This window comes from Lepus europaeus, chromosome 1, assembly GCF_033115175.1.
Source record: "Lepus europaeus isolate LE1 chromosome 1, mLepTim1.pri, whole genome shotgun sequence".
NCBI lineage: Eukaryota > Metazoa > Chordata > Mammalia > Lagomorpha > Leporidae > Lepus > Lepus europaeus.
In genome coordinates, this window is record NC_084827.1 from 18,193,287 (window position 1) to 18,215,253 (window position 21,967).

The 21,967-nt window shown below is 57.9% G+C and overlaps 1 protein-coding gene across 1 annotated transcript in view; it reads left to right on the plus strand.

Moving 5' to 3' along the window:
* The window catches only part of COPG2 (COPI coat complex subunit gamma 2), a 135,816-nt gene that overhangs the window by 100,377 nt on the left and 13,472 nt on the right, over positions 1-21,967 (plus strand). The window contains exon 20 of the mRNA XM_062199635.1: positions 669-840. Within this exon, the coding sequence (XP_062055619.1) occupies positions 669-840 (172 nt within the window). The remainder of the gene's footprint in view (positions 1-668; positions 841-21,967) is intronic.

The window sequence follows — 21,967 nt, forward strand, 5'->3', positions numbered from 1 at the left end:
CAGAAATGTCTGATGTTGGATAACAAAGTATAACCTATTTTAAAAATCATCATTTTATATCAGGGCAAATCAAATGGATTGATCAAAGAACTTACTGTTGGGCATCAGATTTGTCTTTAAGTTAAGCTCAATCTCAGGGAGGAGAAACTGATGAATAAGGTAAAGGAAAAGACCTCGAGACTAAGACTATTCATGTTACCTACAGGAAATCTTCAGAGAGACCCATAGTACAACTTATTTTCCACTTTTTTTTTTTTAAAGATTAATTTTTATTTACTTGAAAGGCAGAGTGACAGAGAGGGCTAGACAGAAAAATCTTCCATCTGCTGGTTTACTCCCCTAATGACAACAAGGGATGGGGTTGAGCTAGGCCAAAGCCAGGAGCTTGGGACTCCATCCTGGTCTCCCATGTGGGTTGTAGGAGCCCAGCTACTTGGGCCACCTTCCGTGGCTTTCCCAGGTGCATTAGTAGAGAGCTGGATCGGAAGTGGAGCAGCTGGGACTTGAATCAGTGCTCTGATATGGGATGCCAAGCATCTGTGCCACAGTGCCAGCCCCCCACTGTGTAACTTAGAGAGAGAAGGTATAGGGGGCTCCAGAGCCAAGCCATAGGTTACTAGTGGAGTCATCTCTTTTCTTCATACCTTTTCCATCTGCCGACTTTTCAGTTTGACTGCACCAATACTCTCAATGACCAGCTACTGGAGAAGGTAACAGTGCAGATGGAACCGTCGGACTCCTGTGAGGTGCTGTGTTGTATTCCAGCCGCCAGCCTCCCTTACAACCAACCAGGAATATGTTACACCCTCGTCCGTTTGCCTGATGACGACCCCACAGCAGGTACTAACCCCAGAGGGGAGGAGATACTTCTGTGGTTAAGAATGCCATACTTCTTAAGCTCTTAGAATGTGGGGACACATGCTCAGGCGTCAAGAATACAGTTCTTTTCCAGAATTTAGTGTAGTGATGGTGTGTGTGTACACATGTACGCTTGTAAAACTGGAGGGAATATTAACTTTAAAAACTAAGTCTGAGTAAAATTTGCTGAATGTTTAATCTTAAAAGTGAAACTGAATGTATACAGTGGTAGTCCAGAAAAGGAACTTGGGCTTTCTGTTGGAACATCAAAACCACTGATGAAGGTTTGTGCCCCTCATGGCTCCTTGAAGGATCCTGGCCTGTTTCCTTCAGTGCATCTAGGAAAACCTCAACGTTTAGTAAATTATTGGCAATGTAAAAACACATAGTTTGTGAAGGGCTTGTGGCATCAGGCTGGTGACTGAGCACCCAGTGCAGGCGTGGCCACCGTGTGTGTGCAGCCGTGAGAAATGCTGTCTTTCTCTGCTTGATGCTACCCAGTCGGGGTGGGGAGGGGGAGTGCTGCTAAAAGAGAGCCAGCTGCTAGTGCCGAGGGCAGCATTTACGAATCTGGGGATTTGGGAAGGTCTTTGATCTGTCTTTCATGTATGTCAGATATTTGTTGTGCTTGATTTCTTTACCCCATCTTCTGTTCCCACATTCACTGCAAAACACAAGCATTACACAGTTTTCATAGAAATAAGCACACATGTCACATTTATATTTTGAACAATTTACTTCTAATAAGTACAGGAAAATTGGAGGTTAACAAAATTAACAAACACTGGGGAAGTTACAGAGTTACAAGAAATCAAAAAAGTTCGAGTAAGTCATTTTCCCTGGTCAGCATTCCGTGACATCTGGGGCTTAGCCTGCCTTCTTTTGGCCCTCTCCTGACTCTCTTCTTCGGTGTGGGTTCCTGGGAGCCCCTGCCCAGTCTTGTCTGGATGGGGTCATGGGCCAGGCTGCTCAGACTCCAGCACGAGGTAGATTCAAGTTGGCACCATTGCTGAGTCTGAATCCCAGGGCGGCCCCTCCGGCCCTGGTTGGAACTGCATGTCTGCTCTGCAGTTGCCCTGGCTCCATAGCCCCCGGGGTGGGAAGGCACTTTCCTATCCAGCCTCCAGTATTTCTCCTGTGAGCTTTATTTAGGCCACCTGGCTTTAACCTTTAACTACCTCCTTTAGCCCTTTGTGCGGTTTTTCTAGTTCCTTTTCCTTGTACCTTCACTTTCTTTCCAGGTCTGTTTCTCTCTCATTAGATTTGTCTGAAGGGTGCCCATGGGCCAGCAATGAAGCTGGCCGAACACTTAGGTGAAGCTACTTTTCTTTACCCTTGTTCCAAATTAGTACCTAGGCTCAGCCTTAATGTAGCCCCGTGGCTTCTGCCATCATCCTGGGAGATGCTCTACTTTTTCTTGCAGCCATCTCACCTTTTGAAAAAATTGCTCCCCCTATTTAAGTTTGTTTTTTAGGGGATGCCACTACTGAATTCAGAGGGAGGTAAACTGCTGAACCCACTGAAGAACATTCCCTCCCCCAGGTTCACTTTGATAATGGATAACTCAGGTACTCACAGCCCAGGGAGCGGCAGTAACAGAACCCAACCAATGCAGTTGTACAATACTAAAATGCACAAAACAACAATACTGAAATTACAGAAGTTACATAGATTACTATACTCTAGGAAAACAGCAACAACAGAAAACATGTCCACCATGAGAGGAAGAATAGAGGAGATGTTCTCGCCCCTCTTCTTTCTAAAACAGTTCTTAGAAATTAGCCCAGAGGTTTCAACCTTTGGTCTGCTGGCTATGGACTCTTTTGCTTGACGGTTGAGTTTTATATAAAAATTTGGTGTTTAGAGAATTTTATGTTAAACTCAAAAGTTTCCTGATCATTGCCAGAATGTAGTTACCAGCTCTTGTCTGTGCGTCTCGGAGGAAAAAAGTAGAATTGTGTTTCAAAACTGGGACTTATAAACTTTGGTTACCCGTTAATTTATATCTCACCCGTCCGATAGCTGTTTACAAACAAACTCCTTTCTATTCTTTAGTTTTAGTCAGAAATCTAAAATTTGTCATCTGTGGCCAATAAAAAGGGTTAGCTTTGCAGTGGAAGAAGTGAAATACCAGAGCATAGATGGTAACAGGAGTCGTCCCCCTTTCTCTCTGTTTCGCGTTTCCCCTTCTAGCCAGCACCTCAGGACCTCTGCACTGCCCCTGCAGGGCTGCTCTCAGAACAGCTTTCCTGGTAGCCACAGGGGAAACCAGGTCGTGATCTTTTCTAGCTCGAAAACAGCAGAGCACAATAGCAAGGAATTCTGGCTTTAGAAAGCTCTTTGAATTCCTGGCCTGCTGCATGCTACCTGGGACCTTGGACCAGTTATTTGATTTGTATCAACCTGTTAGGATATCTATAAAGATGAAATGAAATGAAATCAGATGATTAGCATGGCGCCAGGCACACGGTATTTGATAAATCAAAGCTGTCACTGTTTCATGTGGAAACTCTCCGCTTCCTCCCCCTTGTCCTCGTCAGCACATCCAGTTTCCCACTGTTCAACAGACACTCGCCCTCCAGGCCCCTCAGTTCGCCTTTCCTTCCACGGTATCCTGAACCTTTGCTGCTCCCATTGATTTATAAATGCACAAAAATCTACCTTGTCTGGAAAAAATTTGCTTTAAGTAAACACCATGATATGTGGGCAGTTTGTTGAAAAAGTGGATCTCCTCTCCTCCAAGAATTCCTCACTTACCCGAACTATGTCAGAAGAGCATTCGAGGCGGCATTCCTGGGTCACATCCACTCAGTGAGCAGCTTTCCTTCCTCGGGGTGCTTACTGGGCCGCTCTACCAGGAGGTCCCCCCTGGGAGCCCCTGCAGGCCCCTCCCTGTCTAACCGCTCTGTCCCACCTCCTGTGCAGACCATTCAGAGCCAAGGGCCATTTTTATGATTGGACCATTAGGCTTTACTGCATCATATTTTTCAGCCTCTCAACCCATTCCAACAAATGCCAATCACTCAGTTGAAAACAGTCTTCCATAGAAGATGCCCAGACCGAGATCACCGAGTTTCTTTTCTCTGTTCATTACAAGCACTGTCTGTCATGTGACCATTCATCACTCTTTGGTCTGACTTCAGTTAATGAGCCCATCTCTCTAGAATGTCACTGCACTGTGGTATACCCATGCATTTTCAATTTTTCACCTCAGGGAAAACCCCTGTCCGGCGCCTCTCAGGCACTGTTCACTCCGTCACTGAGTGGACGCACCGAGTGAGTGTGTGTGTGTGTGTGTGAGCTCCTTTCCTGACCTGCTGTCCGTGTTGAGAACGGGCGGGTAACGCACCCGCCTGCAGCCTAGGCCATGGGACTTTCTGAGGACTGCTATTGAGGGCCCCCATTGGCACTGCCACGCAGAAATGAGCCTTTGTGATCAGGCCTTCTCTGACCACCTGATGAGATGGCAGAGCCGACAGCTTCTTTCCATATGCCTTTGCTGTTTGCCTTCCTACTCTAGAACAGGCTTACACGGTTACAGGACCCGTCTTGTTAACCCTTTCGAGACCCTTCCCTGACGCTTGGGTGCTCGCCTTCTGCAGCCTCATCTCCTTTATCCTCCTGATGCTCTTTGGCTCCCCAGTTCTCTGGCCCACACCATCTGCTCCGCCTCCACGGGCTTCTCCATCCGATTCCCATAGTCCTGTCCTACTTCGTGGTCACTGCCATGCCTTCTTGGCACAGGTCATTCCCTGTCCCTCTCAACATGCCTTCTCCCTCTTAGTTCTCAAGTTACATCTCCTCTTTCTTTGTATTCTTACCCACAGCCCCCCACCCTCACCCCCCAGTCATGCTCTCACCCGTCCTGTCCCACACTGAACTGCTGGGCCCAGGTTGGCGAATCCTGCTGCCACCTCCTCTCCTGCAGGACAGAAAACCATCACACCTCCCCCTGCCCCCACCCCCAGGCAGCGATGCAGCCGGCCTCCCAAAGTCGCCACCTCCTAGACCCATCCCTGCACCTGTCCTGCTGCCAGCGCCACACAGACCCCACTGCATCCACGCACCCCAGCCAGCGGCCCCTGCGGCCCCGGCTGAGGGTTCCCTCCACCTCCCCACAACCTCACATTTTTCTGTGGAGCCTTTCTTTCCCACTCTTTGAAGATGCACTCTGGGAGCACCTGCCTCGGACTCCCCCACCGGGCCCAATCTCTTCTCTCTCAGGCCCCCATGGCCCAGCGTCACCTGACACGGATGCCACCTTCTCCCTCCTCACACTCCTCATCAAGATGCTGCCCTCCCTGTCCTCATCCCCTCAGCCCTGCCTCCTCCCAGGCACAGCCACCACCGCCCTCACCCACACGCCCATCTCAGCCTCATCGCCCACTCAGCCCCCCCACCCCCCCACCCCCCCCCACCCCACCCCGGGTGCCTCTAGGCTACATCCACTTGCTCGCTGTCAGCCTCGTCGTCCTGTCTCACAGGCCTTTCCCCCGCATCTGATGACAGTCTGGACTCTGATGCCTCCTGGTGCCCCGGCTCCCAGCATGCTCTGCCCCTGTCCCCGCTCTCCCCTCCACCAAGGACCCTCACCCGGGGTGCATGGCCCCCAGGCGGCCTGTCGCACTCAGCCTCTGGGGTCGGGTGTTGGTGCTGTTTGTGGCTCTTTGGGTTTCAGTTGCTGTGAGCAGGACTCTGTCCCCACCCCATGTGTAGCTAGGCCTCCTGGGTCCCTGCCCGCAGCCCCCTGGGGTGAAGGTGACGGCCACCCCAACCTGGGTTGTCACTGCGTGGACACCACCTCCCCTCCCTGTGTCCCTCTTGTCGCATTTGCTCTCCTACCCCTGGACCTCAGCGCTCCCCTCTGCTGCAGGCACCGTGCTCTGGGCTTGGAACCTCCTCTCTCCCCCCATTCCCTCCTTGCCACTCCCACCCCTCTGAATGAGAACTGTTCTTTGTTGCACATCTGGCCCCAACCCTGTGCCGCCAGCTGACTGGACTCACAGGTGTTCACTGTCAGCATCTTTGGCCCCAGCCTGGTCCCTCTGGGCACGCACTCTTGTCCCTTTTCCTTAAGCACCTACCACTCCTATTTTTGAGCCCAGCAGAAAACTCCTTGGTCCTCTTTTCTCTTGTTTCCTCTAAAGCAGCCTTTGCCTCCCCGCCTCACCTGAACTGCCTCTCTTGCCTCTCTAGGTGGAATATGGGGTCTCCGGGCCTTTACTCGTCCTCCTCAACACAGACACAGACTGTCCACAAACTCATGTCCTCTCGATCCTACTGATTGGCTGCCACCTTCCCCAACCCCCACTGCTCCTAACCTTGCCTTCCTCTCCAACGCAGTCAGCCCCAACCCCATCCACGCCCCTGTTCCCACCACCAATCTTCTGCTGCTTGATCAGTAGTGAAGAGGCTGGCCCAGACTTGCATCTTTCCAGCATCATTCAGTGCTTTGCAAGCACCCACCCCTCCCGCCCATCACAACCCAGCCCTGTACCGCCTGTGCCTCCCTGAGCCGAGACCACCAGCCAGGCCTGTGACCTTGACCTAGTTGCCTACCCTGGGACCTCCCCCTCCCCCTGCCTGGCCTGTCTCCTGTCCACTCCGTCTTTCAGGGGGTACCTTTTGCAACTCTGCGTGCTCTAGGTGACCTTCTGTCGTACTGCATCCTTGTCACCCGTGACCTACTCCCTCCTTGCTTCCTGGCCGGCCTGTGACTCCCAGACGCAGTCCTCTTGGCCCTGTGGGGTTGTGCACTTCTTGGAGCACCCTTCCTGCCTAGGCTCTTTCCAGCCTCTCCCTTTGCTACCTTCTCTTCTGGAAGTATCCCCTCCCGTCTCGGGATCTTCCATCAATTCCAGCCACCCCTTCCTCTAGCTCTCCCATTCCAACCTTTCCCATCCTTCCCTCTTCCTGTCTCCTACGCAGGTTCCTCTCCCATCACTTCCCTTTGCCCCCAAGAGGACCCCTGCCCCCCACGCTCCTTTAAGGCCCTTGCTTCCTGTCACTCGTGGCTGCACTACTTTAAGGGTTGCTGTGTTCAAATCTGAAGACCCCTTCATAGGTAGGGACCACTCTCCTCTCGTTTTCCCTGCTCCCTGTCAAATGGATGAGGCCTGAGAGAGCAAACTCCCCCAACCATACTCCTTCCACTAGGGGCATCCCCTGGGCCAGTGTGCTAGTGAGTTCACCTTTACCCTTCTAACCTGTGCGGCCTTGCTGGGTTGGAACTTCCACCCCTCCTCCCTCGCGAGTCTGACTGCGGCACCCTTGAAAAACAGAAGCACACATTGAAGGGTCGCTCTGAAACGTCCATTCTGCGTTAGTTCCTAACGGCTGCTCTGCCGTCCGCAAGCACGTCTCCCCGCACGCTGCACTCAGCATGAATCCATCCCAAGGCCTGCGGTGACCTGCGCGTGCTCTCTGCAGGTGCAGGTGTCGTGTCGGTGAGCAGCTGCCCGGCTTCCTCCCTTTACCCCGAGTCACGCTGGCCTCTGCTTTCCCCTAAGGAACAACTTCTCCAAACCACTAGACGTTGGCTTCTCTAAGGAGAAACTTTCCCAGACCACCAGGTTTTTGCCTCTGTTCTGTGTTCTGCTCCTATACACTGACCTTGATACCACCCATTCCACTGACTCCCCCCCCCCCGAGAACTGCGAACACCCTTAATTTGGGAGGCTGGACTCCGTCTTCCCCCTTTCCAGACTCGCCCCTCCACAGTGCTTGACCCTCCACAAACTCGTGACATTCTTTGCCGTCTGCAGAGCCTCCTGCTGCTTTGCTTTTCCAGCAAACACCCGCTCCAGCTCATAAGCCACACAGCACTTCGCTCAGCACCCAGGTCCACAGGGGATGCAGAGTTCCACGGCCCAGCTGTTCTGTCGCTCTCCAAGGGCCCCTCCTCTATTTGCAACACCCACCGTTGCTCCTGTGCACCTTCACCTGAAGGACAGACCTGGGAATCTCTTCCGTGCTAGCGTGTGCATTCCTGATCTTCCCTACCGATGTCACCAAAGCCAGCTGCGCTGTCCCCAACTTGCTGAACTGAGCCCAGCTCACCAGTCACTTCTGAACATGCGCTCTTCTGCCGTGGCGTTGCCAGGGTGCCACACCTCGGTCCACGACCACATCCCCCGGGCCTTGTCCCCCTTCCGCGTCCTCTTGCCCGCCTTGCACCGTGTTTCTCCTGTATGCGTTCTGTCGTGTACTGTGCCCCACGTGCTGGACAGTTTCTGGATTCTGTTCACCTTCTCCTCCTTGCTCCTCGCCCTGCCTCCCTGGCCCCATGGTCGCCGCTGTCAGCACGCCCTCCTCTCTGTCACCCTGTGCGCGGACTGCACACTCACCTCCTGGGCCCGGGATGTTTGTTTCTCCTGCATTCCTCCACTGGTGCCGTAGCTCTCCTGTGTGTCGTACCGCGCCCACCTGCGGCAGTAGTGCCCTCGGTGAGTGCCCTGTCCCGAGTTGCCTGCCACCGTGAGCGGGGGACTCTCTGGTGCACTGTGCCCATGGCCTCCCTCTGCTCCAGGCAGCAGCCCCTGCTCACGTCTCTCTGGCCTCAGGGTGTGAGCCCCTTCCCGCTGCCATGACCTTTCATGTCTCCTTTCTTCCCGACCCGGGACAGCGTACTGAGGGAGCACCTGCCTTGGACTCTCCCACCTGGCCCAATCTCTTCTCTCTCAGGCCCCCCACGGCCCAACTCCACCTGACACAGATGCTACCTTCTCCCTCCTCATACTCCTCCCTCATCAAGATGCTGCCCTCCCTGCCCTCATCCCCTCAGCCCTGCCTCCCTCCCAGGGCACAGCCACCCACCCACTGCCCTGCCCTCACCCCCCACTCAGCCCCCACCCCACCCCACCCCACCCCAGGTGCCTCTCAGCTACATCCACTTGCTCGCTGTCAGCCTCGTCGTCCTGTCTCACAGGCCTTTCCCCCGCGTCTGATGACAGTCTGGACTCTGATGCCTCCTGGTGCCCCGGCTCCCAGCATGCTCTGCCCCCGTCCCTGCTCTCCCTTCCACCAGGGACCCTCACCCGGGGTGCATGGCCCCCAGGCGGCCTGTCGCACTCAGCCTCTGGGGTCAGGTGTTGGTGCTGTTTGTGGCTCTTTGGGTTTCAGTTGCTGTGAGCAGGACTCTGTCCCCACCCCCATGTGTAGCTAGGCCTCCTGGGTCCCTGCCCGCAGCCCCCTGGGGTGAAGGTGACGGCCACCCCCACCTGGGCGTCACTGCATGGACACCACCTCTCCTCCCTGTGTCCCTCTTGTCACATTTGCTCTCCTCAGCCCAGGACCTCAGTGCTCCCCGTCTACTGCAGGGCCCGCGCTCTGGGCCTGGAGCCTCCTGGCTCCCCTGTTCCCTCCCTGCACGCCACTCGCACCCGTCTGCAGGAGAGTCCTCCCTTGAGTGCAGGGCTCAAGCCCCGCCCACCTCACTGAGCGGACTCACAGGTTCGCTGTCAGCATCTTTGCCCCAGCCTGGTCCCTCTGGGCACTGACCCTCGTCCCATTCCCTCAGCGCCTGCTCTCTTCAGACTGCCAGGATGCCCTGCAGAGCCCACTCCTCTGAGCCTTGCACCCCTCCCTGCTTCGGCCTGACAGCTCTGTGAAGTGGCTGCGTGCTCTGCGTGGTCTTCCCTGCTGTTCTTCACGCTCAGCACGGGGCGCGGAGTCACTCCCATCCAGTACAGCGACACTGTTTAGTGTCAGCTCTGCCCAGCCCCACCTGCTGACATGTAAGGTCATGATTGACAGGTGAGAACTTAGTGTTTCTACTTGATTAGCACAGGTTGACTAACTCCTTCCGTTCTTTCCCCTTCCTCCTCTGCCCGTTTGGACGATCATAGTACGCCGTGAACCCCCGACATCACCGCTCCTGCCCCTGCCCCCCATTCCACCCTCACCAGCCAAGCCCTGTCCACACTGCTCCGTGAGCCAGGACTGCTCGCCCTCTCGGCAGGCTCGGGAGTCCCCCTGCCCGTTGCCGTCTGCCTCTTCTGCTGTGCTTCCGCAGGCTGCGAGCTGCAAGCTGCAGGGTGCTTGTGCGTCCCTTCATTCCTACCCTGCGCCACGTCCCCGTCAGGCCCCTCGCTACACCTGCTGTCTGCTGGGCCTGTTCTCCCAGTGCCTCCTGCCACCCTGGCTGTAGGCGCTTCCCTGGGTGCTGACTTACCTTCCTACATTTTTCTTCCAGCCTTTCTGTGTCTAACCCATTTCTTCGTTTGTTGCTTTGGCCAAGGGCAGTCTGCCTGCCTCTTTGTGGCTCTTATGCTTTCAACTACCTGATGCCTTGGTCAGATTCCGTACTCTTTTCTCTGTGGGGTGTCTACGCTTTGACCTACCCTCACCCCTCAGTCTCCTCCCATCCTCTCCGCTTCCCGCCTTCTTGGCAGCACCGACTGTGCCTCACCTGGTCTCCACTGGCTCTAGCCATCGCCTTCCCTTCGCCGGCCTTTTCCTCATCCTCTGCCCGTGACCTTTCTTCCTCTTCCGTCACGTGAGTTCTCACAGACCGGACAGCCCGCCCTGCCACCTCCCACTCGTCCCCCGGTCCTCTCCTCCATTGGTCTGTCTCCACACTAGGGCCCCGTGTGGCTACCACACCTCTGTGCCCCCGATTGCCCTGCCGTCGCCCTGGGGCCGGGCAGTGTTTCCTCTGCTTGGCCACCTCGCTCTCACCACACCTGTGCTCGTGTTTGATGACTCTCCCTCTCAAGGGACCACACTGCATCCTGTCCTGCCGTAGCCTCCCCCTCGTCCTCTGGATCAGACCTCCCAAACCTGAAGCCCTCATGTCTTCTGACACCAGGCCTGTGTCTCCTGCAGTTCCGATTTGCACCTTCCATACTTCCCGCCTCTCGGTTCACGGCCCCAGCCAACACATGCTTCGGCGCATTCCCGTGCAGTCGGTCCACCTCACGCGCCACCTCCCTCCCAGCAGCCATCCTTACCCAGCACAGAGAGGGATCCCGCGATCGCTACAAGTGTGTCGTCGGCCCTGGCCCCCAGCGCTTCCCTGCCATTCGCAAGCAGCTTTCTAGGCACACACCGGATTTGGTCAGCACAAGGCTGCCTGCCGGTGTGCCCCATGCATGTTAAAGATGCCCAGAGTTCCTGTGGCCCTTTCCCCGCTCTCATAAGGGCCCACTGCTGCTGGTGCCTCCTGCTCCATGCGCTGCTCTGTAGGAGAGACAGAAGCATCTGCCCGCCTCCCCTGAGCGCCACCAGCTCATCCCCGAGATCACCCTCCAGTGCCTCTGGTCGCAGTGTGCAGTACACTCCCCCTGCCGAGGACCCCGGGGCTGTCGCTCACGACGTCCTGCCCCTCTCACGTACCTCTGTCCTTTTCTGTTTCCAGTCACATCCTCAGCCCCACCTCTAGTGTCTCAGGCCTGATCGAGGGCAGTCCCCCAGGGCCTCTCGTCTCAGCAGCGACACCTCCTAGGCCGGCAGAGCACGGGGTGTCTGCTTCCTTCCTCAGCCGGCCTCACTGCTGCCGCCGTGGCCTCCCCCCCCCCCCCCACCTCACCTCCTCCAGTACTGAGCCCCTGTCATTTTGACTCCTCCCATCATTGGAGACACTTGTCCCACCTCATGTGCACCCCCTGGCTTTGCACCGCTCTGCACTGTCATGACGATCCCCACCTCACTCTCTGCCTTCTCTCATCTCCCTTGTTCCCATGCCGTGCGCCTTCCTTCAGACCGTCACCTGGTCCTCCGTGTCCACGGCCTCCTCGCGGGTCCCTGTCATCCCAGACTCTCAGCACACTCTGCTGTCTCAGCTGCCGGGCTCCAGCGCCTCTTTCTCCTCCTCCTCCTTCCCTTGGGAGCCCTCTCCTCGGCCATGCAGTGCAGGTGCTGCTAGCTCCCCCTGCTCTCCATCTCCTGCAGCCCAGAGCACTATCGAACCGTCAGTATCGAACCGTTCCCTTCCGCCGTTCCTTTACCTGCTTCTACGGACCTGCCACCCCAGGATCTCGCCCCAAGCCTCTGCCCCCGGCCCTGCTCCGCCACACTCAGGCTGGGCTGCAGGGACCCTCACGCTGCAGGCGGCAGCCCCTGCTCACAGCCCTGTGGATCCGTCCCGGGCACTCTCCCTGCCTGCACGGGACTCCCTGGAGCATCTCTCCTTTCTTATCACACCCTCTTTACCCTCTTGAGTCGGGGGCACTGAGGCACAGTGCCTCTGATCCTTCTCCACTGTTCCTGCGCCCAGCACATCTGCCCTCTGCCCTCCCCAGGCCTCAGGCCAGCCCACCTTGAGCACACGGATGCCCCAGCCGCAACCTAACTCCCCTGCTCTGTCCCAGAATGTCACTTCCTGGGCATCAAGATGCTGGTCTCCGTGTCCCCTCAGCCCTGCCTCCCTCACAGGGTACAGCCACCCACCCACTGCCCTCACCCACACGCCATCTCAGTTTCACTGCTCACTCAGCCCCACCCCACCCCACCCCAGGTGCCTCTCGGCTACATCCACTTGCTCGCTGTCAGCCTCGTCGTCCTGTCTCACAGGCCTTTCCCCCGCGTCTGATGACAGTCTGGACTCTGATGCCTCCTGGTGCCTGGGCTCCCAGCACCTCTGCCCCGCCCCCACTCTCCCCTCCACCAGGGACCCTCACCCGGGGTGCATGGCCCCCAGGCGGCCCGTCACACTCAGCCTCTGGGGTCGGGTGTTGGTGCTGTTTGTGGCTCTTTGGGTTTCAGTTGCTGTGAGCAGGACTCTGTCCCCCCTGCCCCATGTGTAGCTAGGCCTCCTGGGGCCCTGCCCGTATAGCCCCCTGGGGTGAAGGTGATGGCCACCCCCACCCGGGGCATCACTGCTGTGGACGCCACCTCCCCTTGTGTCCCTCTTGTTACATTTGCTCTCCTCAGCGCTCCCCTCTACTGCAGGCCCCATGCTCTGGGCCTGGAGCCCCCGGCTCCCCCCGTTCCCTCCCTGCATGCCACTCCCACCCATCTGCAGGAAAGTTTGTCAATGGTCCCATTACCCCCTCCCTTGTTGCACCCCACACACACCCTGTGTGGTCTCCAGGCATTCTGAAAATATACTGTGCTGTCATTGTCCTCCTGAGCACGCACTACTACCCGTTTTCCTCGGTCACCCCTCCTCTTCTCAAACCAAGTACACGGTGCAACTGCAGAGCCTGTCCCTTGTCCTCAAGTCCTCTGTCACTCACACACCAGCCCTGAGGCCACTCTCCGTTACTGCTTTGGGTGGTTCTCACCATCAACACTCAGCTCTCAGCTGCCAGCTACCAAGTAAGCAGTTCTTTCTCCGTGCCTGGAATTCAGCTCATCTCCCCGCTGCACAAAACCACTGCTCACCCCATTCCTAACTCCTTTAATCCCAACCCTGCTCTCCCATCTAAGCCAGTCATCCCAGCCCAACACCCACCCTGTGCGGGTCCCCACCATGCACCCTTTAGCACCAGATCCTTAGTAGAGAGCACGGCCCAAACTCCTCGCCCTCACAGAGAAGCTGGGACGGTCAACACACATCCTGCTCCTGCCCACTGCCTCCCAGCTCTCTTCCATTTCGCGTTCCCATGCTGAGGCTCTCAGGCTGGCCTGCACTCTCTCAGCGCCGTCTCCCTCATGGCCCTTTCTGATGCCATCCGTCCTGCACTGGGAACCCCTCGCCACCATGCCTTTTGTCCACAGGTGTCTCCCCGCTGCCCAGCGTTACTGTCCAAGTCTCATCCTTCTGTGCGTGGCCCGTGTCTCCAGGTTGGCCCCTTTGCTAAGGGAAGGCTCCCTCTGCTGCTTCTCTTCAGCCCGTCCTGTCTGCACCAGCCAGTGCCGGTCACTTCTTCACAGTCTCTCCTCGCATTTCTGATCTGCTGTCACTGGGCAAACTGTCCAACCCGGTCCTGCCTGCTGCTCCGGAGCAGGTTCTGCTGGATGTGGCTGCCACCTCCCCTTGGCTTCTTTTCCTTATGTCTCCCGTTCCTTTCTTCCTCTCCCCTTTTCCTGTTGCATCCAGCTCATTCCCTCCGACATTTCCGCATGTCCCACGAGGGCCCCTCGTGCCTCCTCCCACCACCCTGAGGCCGGCTGGTTGCTGCTGTGTCCCCTCCTCACTGTGGCCACGTGCAGGTTGTAAGCCCAGGTCCCAGGCCTTCACTCTCGTCCTCTGCATCAAATGACTCAGAAGAGCCCTCTGCCCCCTGCCCTGGCGGCTGTCACCCCAGCCGTGCTCTCCCTCTGTGCCAGTTTGCTGCTTATCCTTCTCACACTAAAGCAAAGGCGCCCCCCGAGTTTTAGAGGGCTCCCCGGCGACTCGGCTGACAGCGACACACTGCAGCCTTGTGTGCAGCGCAGGCACACTGGACGTGGGGGACACAGCCCGTGGTTACCGCGGCACGTCTGCACCACAGTGCTTGACAACTGCCCCTCTGCCATTTTTAGGCTTCTTTCCACTCACGTGCGGGGCTCAGTCCAAACGAGTCCATCCCCAGTCCCTGAGATGACTGTGCGCGTGCCATGTGACTGTGCAAAGGGGCCCGGTTCCTGTTTAAACAGGGTCACTTTGGCCACTTAGCGCACTTTCTCCAAAGGGGCTGCTCTGACAATGCCTGAACTGGTGCTACTTTCTGTGTTCCACTCCTGTGTTCAGGCCTCAGCACCACCCATCCCACAGATTTGCCCCTTGGGATCTGCCCATGACTGCAGCGGGGAGCACACACTTCTCCTTCCCCTCTTCCACGCTGACAGCCTATTCCAGTGATGAGCAACCCACAAGTTCAGGGCGTTTCTTCCGTCTCCCCCACCCTCCATCCCATTCATTCTCATCAACTTCCCTCAGCCAACACCCCTTTCACGTACCACATTCCCATGGCAGCTGGACCCTAACCTCTCTCTCTCTCTCGCCCGGACGTTGATTTAAGCCATGGCCGGCCCATCTCCTGCATGCTCCCCACTGCAGTCCGGGGACCCTCCTCTCCCCTTGACAGCCAGTCCTTCCCCTGCCACCTGCAAGTCCGTCAGTGCACTCGATGCCTGCTCCCGTGCTGTCCTGCCCACACTGCTGCCACCATGGCCAGCCTCTTTCCACCACCCTGCGACCCTGAGGCCATCTGCTGTATGAACTCACCCCTGCACATCCTCCATTCTCAGTGCCACATTTTGGAGGTACTCGGCGAGCCACATCCCCCACCTTTGAGTGACTCTCAGGCCCTCTGTGGACATGGTGATCCCCGACATTCTGAGATGCCACTCCTGCAGCCTCATTCTCCTTAGTCCCCTCCCACCTCTCCCTGCGCTCTGCGTCCCCTCTGCCTGCCTCGTCCCCAGTCCTCCGTGTCCACGCTGCCCCTCTCGCTTGGTGCAGCGCATTCCCAGATTTCCTCAACACACACTTCTGTCCTAGCTCCCAGGCTCTGTCCTGCATCAAGACGCTGTCTTCAATGACTTCTCCATGCCTTCAGCCCTGCCTCCCTCCCAGGGCACAGCCACCCACCCACTGCCCTGCCTCACCCCCCACCCCCACCCCCACCCCACCCCCAGGTGCCTCTCGGCTACATCCACTTGCTCGCTGTCAGCCTCGTCAGCCTCGTCGTCCTGTCTCACAGGCCTTTCCCCCGTGTCTGACAGTCTGGACTCTGATGCCTCCCGGTGCCCCGGCTCCCAGCACCTCTGCCCTACCCCCACTCTCCCTTCCACCAGGGACCCTCACCCGGGGTGCATGGCCCCCAGGCGGCCCGTCACACTCAGCCTCTGGGGTCGGGTGTTGGTGCTGTTTGTGGCTCTTTGGGTTTCAGTTGCTGTGAGCAGGACGCTGTCCCCCACCCATGTGTAGCTAGGCCTCCTGGGTCCCTGCCTGCAGCCCCCGGGGGTGAAGGTGACGGCCACCCCCACCTGGGGCGTCACTGCTGTGGATGCCACTTCCCCTCCCTGTGTCCCTCTTACTGCATTTGCTCTCCTACCCTGGACCTCGGCGCTCCCCTCTGCTGGGAGCCCCATGCTCTGGGCCTGGAGCCTCCTTGCTCCCCCACTCCCTGCTTGCTCGCCACTCGCACCCGTCTGCAGGAGAGTCCTCCCTTGAGTGCAGGGCTCATGCCCCGCCCACCTCTCTGAGCAGACTCACAGGTTCGCCGTCAGCATCTTTGCCCCAGCCTGGTCCCTGTGGGCACTGACCCTCGTCCCTCTTCCTTCATCTTTTCCAGTCAGAGTGCCCCACGCGATACCCTTTAGTCCTCAAATCCCTCCTTGTTTCCTATAAACCAGTCCTTTACTTCTCCCCTTCTGGGTCTTGGGTGGATGACTGTTTTGTCCTGCAGGTACTCGTTAGCCTCAGCACTCCACATGTAATTGTTCTCTATCTCTGATTAGTAAGGTTGTTTCTCATACCCTGGAGCTTGGCTCTTGTCCCCTGTGCCCCCCCACCCCCACCCCCACTTACCCTGTCCCCACCCCACCCCTGCCCCCACCCCCACCCATCTCCCAACCCTGCCCTCCCATCCCTCCCAATTAACCCTGACCCAAACCCCATCCCGAATCCCACCCCCACCACCCACCCTACCCGCCGGATCCGTGGTAAAGAGCCTGGCCTAAAATTTGTACCCTTCCAACAACAAGGTTTGAAGAGGCCATTTCCTCCTGCCCATTGCCATCCACCCTTCCCTGTGCCAAGACTGGCAGACTGGCCTGCAGTCTGCTTCCCTTCCTGCCTACTGCAGGGCCGCCCCGTTCCCAGCCCCCATTGCTGTCCAGCGGTTTCGCCTCCACCCTGTGCTCTGCGCTCCACCTGTCCTGGGCACCTGTTCGCACCCGTCTGCCTGTGGTCGGTGACTCCCTGTGTCCTGCAGTACTGTCCCAGCATCACAGCCATCTTTGCTGCCTCTCCGCAGGTCAGCCACTCCTTCCTTGCCTCCATGGCCCAGGGACCCTCACTGCCTCTCAGCTGACTGGGACGGGGCTGTCCTGGGAGGCAGTGGTCCTCACCACAGCTGCTCTTTCCTCCCCAGCTGTGTGCGCTCACCTCTCGGATGCGTTCCGTGCTTTTCTAGACCCCTCTCCTGCCACCTGGCTAGATCCTCCGTTGATTCCACCACGGCCTTCCATGATGCTGTCTTTTCCTTCAGCTGTCCCACCCCAGCCTTTCTCTCTGCCCCCTGCTGCACTAGGCGGGTTCCCACCAACTCTGCCGCCAGTCCGCTGTTTACTGTTCTGCGTCCTGTCCTCCGCGCCATCACCTCCATCCCTCTGCAGGTGGCTCCACCAAGCCCTTGAACCTTGCCCTCCCACTGCCCTTTGGAGCCAGCCAGTACCATTCCCTCTCCCCCGTGCAGCACTGCAACACGGAGTTCTGATGCTGAGAACGTATTCGCACACAGGAACCGCTCGTCTGTACCCTGGCCTGCCTTTCACCCTCCTCTCCACTCAACCAACCTAAAAATGCAGCCCAGCTCCCAGAGCCCTTCCAGGCCTTTCCACCCTGACCCTCTGTGCCCACTGGATTCGAGGGGTCCCCACCCTGTACCTCACTGAGCCCTGCCCCTCCATCCTTTCAGCCCCCTCCCAACAAGGGCACAGTGAAGCATGCAAACTGTCTCTTCTCATTCATTCCCTACCACGCCTTCACCACCTGCCCACGCCCAAGACTCAGTCAGACTGAGCCCATCCCGGGCCTCGAGGTTGCCTCTCACTGCAGATGCCCAGATTCCTTTATGGAATCAGACACCTGGGTCCGCTGGCCCACTTCTCCTGCGGGCCCTGTTCTGCAAGTGCCAAAGCTTTTGTTTCCTCTCCCTGCTTTGTCCGTGAGACCACCAGCCCACTGACTTGCCTCCCGAGATCTTGGTTTGGGATCTCTACATTCTTTACACAAGGCACCTGTACCATGCTGAGCCATGGCACCGCCACTCCCTAAGGAAATACAGTTCACGAGGAATTCACTAGCCTGAGGCACCTCCTACTCCATTTTTTTGTTTTTAAGATTTACCTACTTTTGAAAGGCAGAGAGAGAGGTCTATCTTCCAGCCTCTGGTTCTCTCCTCAAGTGGCCACAACAACCAAGGCTGGACCAGGCAGAAGCCAAGGGCCAGGAATTCTATCCAGGTCTCCCTCTTGGGTGGCAGGAGCCCAAGGACTCAGGCCCTGCCCAGGCACATTAGCAGGGAGCTGGACAAGAACCAGAGCAGCCGCGACTCAAACCGGTGCTGATATGGGATCCCAGAGTCTCAAGTCTCTGTGAAACCCTGTATCTAATGGCCATCCACCTACCACCTTACCCAGCTCCAGGGGGTGTTGTTCCAATCCACAGTGTCATGGGCTACCCACTGTGCTGTCTCCTGCTGTTCTCTTCCACATGTATCTTCCTGCCCTGACATTTCAACATCCCATCATCCTTGCACTGCCACCTCCCTGTCAGTCAGTGGCCTGCACACACTGCCACCACCATGCCAGCCTTTTTCCCAAACGTGCTGTGCTGATGTGGTCTGCTGAGTTCAAGGCCAACCATCCACCTTCTCATTCCTGCACCATGAAGACCGTCCTTTCAAGTCCTGGAGCCATTCCTCCTGATTTTTCCTGGTCTTACACTGCCCTCCATCACTGCGTGGTCCCAGAGTCTCTGAGCCACCATCACTCTGCAGTGTGGTGCTCTGAGGACTCCATCACTGCCCCTGGGCTCCCCAGTTCCCTCCCTCGGGCTGCCCCCTCTCCTCACTTGGCCCCCTCACTTCCTCTCCCACTGCACGTTCACCTCTGCCATCGGGTGCTCCAATGCAGGGCATTCTCCGGTCCTCTGACACCACTCTGATCCTTTACCTGTAAGGCTCCTCCCCCGCCGTACCACCTCTTTCCCCACTGGATTGTGCCCCCCCCCCATGATCTCACATGTGCCCCACTCAACTGCTGGGCCCAGGTTGGCGAATCCTGCTGCCACCTCCTCCCCTGCAGGACAGAAAACCATCACACCTCCCCCTGCTCCCACCCCCAGGCAGCGATGCAGCCGGCCTCCCAGGGTTGCCACCTCCTAGACCCATCCCTGCACCTGTCCTGCGCCAGTGCCACACAGACTCCACTGCATCCACGCACCCCAGCCAACGGCCCCTGCGGCCCCGGCTGAGGGTTCCCTCCACCTCCCCACAACCTCACATTTTTCTGTGGAGCCTTTCTTTCCCACTCTTTGAAGATGCACTCTGGGAGCACCTGCCTCGGACTCTCCCACCAGGCCCAATGGCCCAATCTCTTCTCTCTCAGGCCCCCATGGCCCAGTGTCACCTGACACGGATGCCGCCTTCTCCCTCCTCACACTCCTCCCTCATCAAGATGCTGCCCTCCCTGTGCCCTCATCCCCTCAGCCCTACCTCCTCCGAGGCACAGCCACCACCGCCCTCACCCACACGCCCATCTCAGCCTCACCGCCCACTCAGCCCCCCCACCCCATCCCCACCCCCAGGTGCCTCTCAGCTACATCCACTTGCTCGCTGTCAGCCTCGTCGTCCTGTCTCACAGGCCTTTCCCCCGCATCTGACAGTCTGGACTCTGATGCCTCCTGGTGCCCCGGCTCCCAGCACCTCTGCCCCGCCCCCACTCTCCCCTCCACCAGGGACCCTCACCCGGGGTGCACAGCCCCCAGGCAGCCCGTCGCACTCAGCCTCTGGGGTCGGGTGTTGGCGCTGTTTGTGGCTCTTTGGGTTTCAGTTGCTGTGAGCAGGACTCTGTCCCCCCCCCCCCCATGTGTAGCTAGGCCTCCTGGGTCCCTGCCGCAGCCCCCTGGGATGGAGGTGACGGCCACCCCCACCCGGGGCGTCACTGCGTGGACACCACCTCCCCTCCCTGTGTCCCTCTTACTGCATTTGCTCTCCTCAGCCCAGGACCTCAGCGCTCCCCTGTGCTGCAGGCCCTGTGCTCTGGGCCTGGAGCCCCCTGGCTCCCCCGTTCCCTCCCTGCACGCCACTCCCACCCATCTGCAGGAGAGTTTGTCAGTGGTCCCATTACCCTCCCCTTGTTGCACCCCACACACACCCTGTGTGGTCTCCAGGCATTCTGAAAATATACTGTGCTGTCATTGTCCTCCTGAGCACGCACTACTACCCGTTTTCCTCGGTCACCCCTCCTCTTCTCAAACCAAGTACACAGTGCAACTGCAGAGCCTGTCCCTTGTCCTCAAGTCCTCTGTCACTCACACACCAGCCCTGAGGCCACTCTCCATTACTGCTTTGGGTGGTTCTCACCATCAACACTCAGCTCTCAGCTGCCAGCTACCAAGTAAGCAGTTCTTTCTCCGTGCCTGGGATTCAGCTCATCTCCCCGCTGCACAAAACCACTGCTCACCCCATTCCCAACTCCTTTAATCCCAACCCTGCTCTCCCATCTAAACCAGTCATCCCAGCCCAACACCCACACTGTGCCACCAGATCCTTAGTAGAGAGCATGGCCCAAACTCCTCGCCCTCATAGAGAAGCTGGGGTGGTCAACACACATCCTGCTCCCTGCATCTTGTCTCATTTGCTCTCCTCACCCCCGGACCTCAGCACTCCCCTCTGCTGCAGGCCCCGTGCTCTGGGCCTGGAGCCTCCTGGCTCCCCCATTCCCTGCCTGCACGCCACACCCTCCGTCTTCAGCAGAGTTCTTCACAGGTTCGCTCTGCCAGCTGCTTTGCCCCAGCCTGGTCCCTCTGGGCACTGACCCCCGTCCCTCTTCCTTCAGCCGCCCTCACCTCTCCCAGTCAGAGTGCCCATGCGGTTCCCTTTGGTCCTCAAAACCTTCCCTGCTGTGTCAAGCCAGCACTTTGCCTCTCCCACGGCAGTCCCCCGTGTCTCCCAGTGTGGCTTGGCAGTCTTTCCTAACTTGTGCGTGCCTCCCTCAGCGCTCTCCACTGGCACAGCGCACAGGGCTGCTTTGCTCACTACCTCGGATCGAGTTAGTATGCCTCACCCTCACCCCCAGCCGGCACTCCCAGCTGCTCCCCGCCACCCAGGCCAGCCAGTCCTGACGGATGCCCCTCCTCAGCCTCCTCCATGTTCCCCTCCAGGTCTGTCATGCGCAGTTCAGCCCCGAATTCTTACCCTCACAACAGCGTGCAGGGGCTGCCCTGGGACTGCTGCCCCGCCCATTGCACCTGCCCCTCTTCAGTGCTCTCACTGCGCTGAGCCCTCGTGCTGGCCTGTGCACTCTGAAGTTCTTTCCCTCCTGCCCTTGCCCTCCGTGAGGCTGTCCAGCCTGTTGCCCTGTCCCCTGCCTTCCCTACCTGGTGCCTGTTATAGTTCACCTTCTTTCCTAGGGACTTCCTGTCTCTGTGGCCAACAGAAGCCTCCCTAGCACATCCCTGTGGCCCCCGTTTTTCCCTCACCCGTGCCAGTCACCGTCTGACGAGCTCCTGCCCCATGGGGCGTGTGCATTCTCTGAGGTGCTCTGACCTCTCAGCCTCCAGCTCGCCTTTCCACTTGTCCATAGCGCCCACGGATCCACAGCAGTCTCCCTGAGGCCGCCTGTTCCCTCCCCTCTCCCTCCGAGCGGATCCCCACAGCACTCCCCAGGCGGTTGGCTCACTTTGTCTTTTCCTCTCCTCCTCACTTCCGCCTGCCACCATCCAGCAAGTGAAGCCCTGCTCGTAACACGTAGCTCCCTACTCTGTGGGCCCTTCTTGTTTTTGTTTGCCTCTTGGCCACACGGCATTACCACCCCCGTGTTCAGGCTTCAGGACCCACCTCTCCATTGTGTCCTGCTTTAGGGCCCTCTTACTCTCAATAAAGTCATCCAAAAAAGACCTCGGGAGCACGCTGTCTCGTGCAGTGACATGTTGATACCTCCTGCCCTAAACCTGTGATGTCCCACTGGGTGTCAGGGTTTCCAGAGCCCCTGCCCTCCCTGTGTCCCTCTGCAGGTCTGTTCACTGCAGGCTACACTTCCATGCTCTCAGCTGTCCCTGAGCAGCCTAAGTAGGGCTTAGTGAATGCCACCTATGGCCTCCTCCTCACTGGTTCTCCATCTCTCCACCACTTGCAGCATCTTCCTACCCAGATATGGGGCTCAGTCTGCCTGAGCCTGTCCCCGAGTCCCCGACACTAACGGACGGTGCCATCTCAGCATGCGGTACATCCTGGTCTTGCCCTTCATCTCACATTCTCCTGAAGGAGCAGTTCTGCACCTACTTGAGCTT